At 46.0% G+C, this 3,430-nt stretch overlaps 1 protein-coding gene across 2 annotated transcripts in view; it reads right to left on the bottom strand.

Annotated features, from left to right (window-relative positions):
* Nucleotides 1-443: 443 nt before the first annotated feature.
* The window catches only part of ZBTB1 (zinc finger and BTB domain containing 1), a 7,567-nt gene continuing 4,580 nt past the window's right edge, over nt 444-3,430 (bottom strand). The window contains exon 2 of one of the 2 annotated variants that reach the window (XM_018556668.1): nt 444-3,027. In XM_018556668.1, the coding sequence (XP_018412170.1) occupies nt 939-3,008 (2,070 nt within the window). In that variant the 5' untranslated portion in view covers nt 3,009-3,027 and the 3' untranslated portion in view covers nt 444-938. The remainder of the gene's footprint in view (nt 3,028-3,430) is intronic. The other variant, XM_018556676.1, reaches the window with a different exon arrangement.

Raw genomic sequence — 3,430 nt, 5'->3', positions numbered from 1 at the left:
TCCCAGGAGGACAGGAGCTCGGCCAGAACATAATAAAATAGGAGTAAACAAACCAAAAACAGATCCGTGCATCGCATCGGCCGTATCGGGCAGCTCTCGGGAAGGACAGGTGCTGCATGTGATTAGTAAGCAGCCCCTGTCCTTCTCTATGGGAGTACGCGGTCGTACGGGTACGGGTGTCCCTGCTGGGACGCAGACAGGATCCATCCTCTCAGCGTATGAGTATGAACACCCGCACCCGTACGGACGGGCAGGTTGGGTGAGCGTACGGCCGCGTACTCCCATACACGCAGCGCCTGTCCTTCCCGGGAGCTGTACGTGCCGGTCGTTACCCGTGTGAATGAGGCCTTAAGGGGAGCGTTTTTTTCAGGGTGAAGATCTGCTTTACAATGTGTAACCAGCAAGGCTTGCATAGACGTGTACAGGAATGCTACAAAACGACACACTGTTTGATCTACTTTATGATTACTATTTGTAATAAACCAATATAAATAGACTATGTTTTACAGCAATGGTACTCCGGATAATGCAGCAGAAATTCATCACACCCATTCGAAATTCCAAAATGTAACAAGGATTCATGCTAAGTAACAGTATGTAAGGGGCAGGAGTTCTGTATTACATTCATTCGTAGCTATGCAACATATAAAATGTACCCTGATGTACTCTCTACCAGTCAGCATTGAAATATAGTGAAAAGTAAAATAATAATAATATACAAAAGAAAAGTACATGTCTGGAGTTCAATTGTCAGATGGATGTTGCCTGTACTTTGCAAGGATGCTTAGAAACCTTCCCCATCAATAAAAACAGTTCATCTATATTTAAGTCAAAGAGATGTGCAGGCTTCCTGGGTTAAATCTATGTTTATATAAGTCCTATGTTAACAATTAAAGCTTTGGTATACACTATAAGAAACTCTATTCACATGGAGGTCCCTAAGCTTTCTTGAAGTGCTTAGAGTTATAATGTGCCCTCATGTCTTTTCTCAAGTTAAATTTTGCCCCGCAAACTCCGCAAGTATAGAGGTGGGTGTCCATGTGCTGCTCTAGCTGGTCGTTACTTGGGAAAATCTGGAAGCACACCTGACATATAGTTTCCCCCGCTGCTAAATGGGATATCATGTGGCGTACGTGGTCGTGTTTCCGGAAATTCCCCTGGTCGCAAAGTGAGCAAATGTATCTAGCCATGCCTGTGTGCATGTCATTGTGCAGCCTTAGCTGCCGCTCCCTTAAAAACTGCTTCCCGCAGGTTTGGCATGAAAACTGCTTCTCCTTGGTGTGTACGGTATAATGTTCCCGTAAGTGGCAACGTTGGTAGAAGCCTTTGCCGCAGATGTCACAGAAGTGTTTTCTCCGGTGGTCCCGATCTATGTCATCGGAAGCAGAATTCCTGTAGACGTCACGTTCCATACATTGGGACATGTGTTCCATCACCTGGCTTTCAGACTCGAAACGTTGGCCACAATTGGGACAACGGTAAGGGCAGGAGGAATGTTTATAAACCTGCTTTGGTACAGTAACCGCACCCTCATTTATGTCATCCCACATATCTACCAATACCTCTCCCACTGCAGAGGACTCTTCCATGCCATCTCCGAAATCAACTCTCTCATCCATGCTCCTCTCGTGGTTCTCAAAAGACTCTTGAGGTTCCCCACATCTCTGAGCGTGCTCTTGCAACTGTCTACCTTTTACCAGAATTTGCCCGCACTTACCGCACGCACATATATTTTCTATATGTTTGGCTAGGTAATGAGCCGAGAGGTCCTGCTCGTTAAGAGTCAAGCCGCAAAGTTCACATGATATCTCTGACTTGCGCTGAGCGGCATTACTTCTTTTCCGATTCGCGCACCCCATATCTTTTCTATAACTCGCAAACATCTGCTGTGAGTTCATAGCTAAGTTATCGTTCGTTCTTTGGTTACACGGTATACCGATGTAGTAAGCGCCTTCATCTGCATCGTCCTCCAAATCGTCAATGTCGGAAGATTCCAAATAATCTTTGTCTGAGATCTTAACGATGTTGATGTCATCCATTTCCGCGAGGGAGTTCTCATCAGATTCAATTTTTATAATAACTGGGTTCTTCACCGTAGTGTCTATGGTATCGCCCTTCATCTGGTCCACCGCGGCTTCGGAGTCTTTTGTACTTTCCGCAGCCTCTTCCATCGTTTGACTGGAGTCCACTTTGTTCACGTTGTCTTGTGAAGGAGAAAACTTCGACAAGGGTGATTCGCTTCCACTCTGGCTCTGCTCGTTGTTCATCTGTTCCCTGCCGTGGAAAAACAGCCTGTTGGTACAGGTTTGAGAGTGCTCATCCAGCAGCTTTTCACAACTGAACACAAATCCACAACCCTCGCAAGTATAACTGCGTCCGAAGCGCCTGGCTCCGCGTTCTCTGGTGTTATGAACTTTTGGCGGAGGTGTCTTCTTGCACAAACTCCTAGGCTGTTGCCGGCTGTGATGCGGCAAACTGTTCTCAGCCTGTTTCTCAGACACATTTTGCACAGATAAGACGGGCTCTGAAGAAAATTTGCCTGGCTCCTCTCCAGTCTTCCCCGTGGATTCTTCATACATACGCACTCCGAAGACCATTTTACTACTTAGGCTACTCGATGCAGAGGAGGAACATTTAATGGAGGAATCGATATCCTGGATCTCTTCCAAGCAGTCCGGGATAACATACAGCTGCAGGTAAGTCATGGCATCCTTTAGCTGTTCGAAGTTTTCCGGCGCGGTCATAATCTTACCCAGGTACATGAACTGCAATATGAGGTCAAAACATTCCGCGCTGATCTTGGTATTGGTGAGGTTGATCTGCGCCATGCTGTGCTGATGATTGATGAACATCATTTTGAAATAGGAGCTGCAGGCGGCGAGGACCGCCTTGTGAGCTTGGAAGTAGATGTCGTTGATCGAGATGGAACAGTCACAGAGAAATCCCCATTCTCTCTGGTTGTAGAGTTGTTGCAGCACGTAACTACAATGGCTTGATTTACCCATCATCTTGGTTTTCCAACAACGCCTTGATAAAAAGAAAAGGAGAAACAGTTACGGAGGGACCAGTATGGGGAGAAGTAAAATGCAAGCGCTGAGCAAAGGCAAGTCTTATAGTAAAGTGTTGCAGGTAGATTGCAGTGGACGAACACTAAACACATAGAAGTACAACAATTACTGGTGATAGGGTACGGTCAGACCTGTGTGCTAGACCTCTGCTTTAATATATACACAGGGCTGGACAAATCCAAGCAGTCAGGTAGCCAATGCTCCTTACAAATTACAGCTGGAGCCTAACATTTAAGGTTTTCTCTAGTTGTTGTCAATGGAGCTGGCTCCTAAAGGCTCCTGGATTGAAGAGACTGGCTCCTGGATTCCATATCAATGTGTCCATCCCGTATGTGTGTGTGTCTGTGTGTGTATATATATAT

Source organism: Nanorana parkeri, unplaced genomic scaffold (assembly GCF_000935625.1).
Source record: "Nanorana parkeri isolate BGI_ZX_2015 unplaced genomic scaffold, ASM93562v1 scaffold12, whole genome shotgun sequence".
Lineage (NCBI taxonomy): Eukaryota > Metazoa > Chordata > Amphibia > Anura > Dicroglossidae > Nanorana > Nanorana parkeri.
Note: the sequence above shows the minus strand (reverse complement) of the source record. Positions and strands in the feature narration are given on the sequence as shown.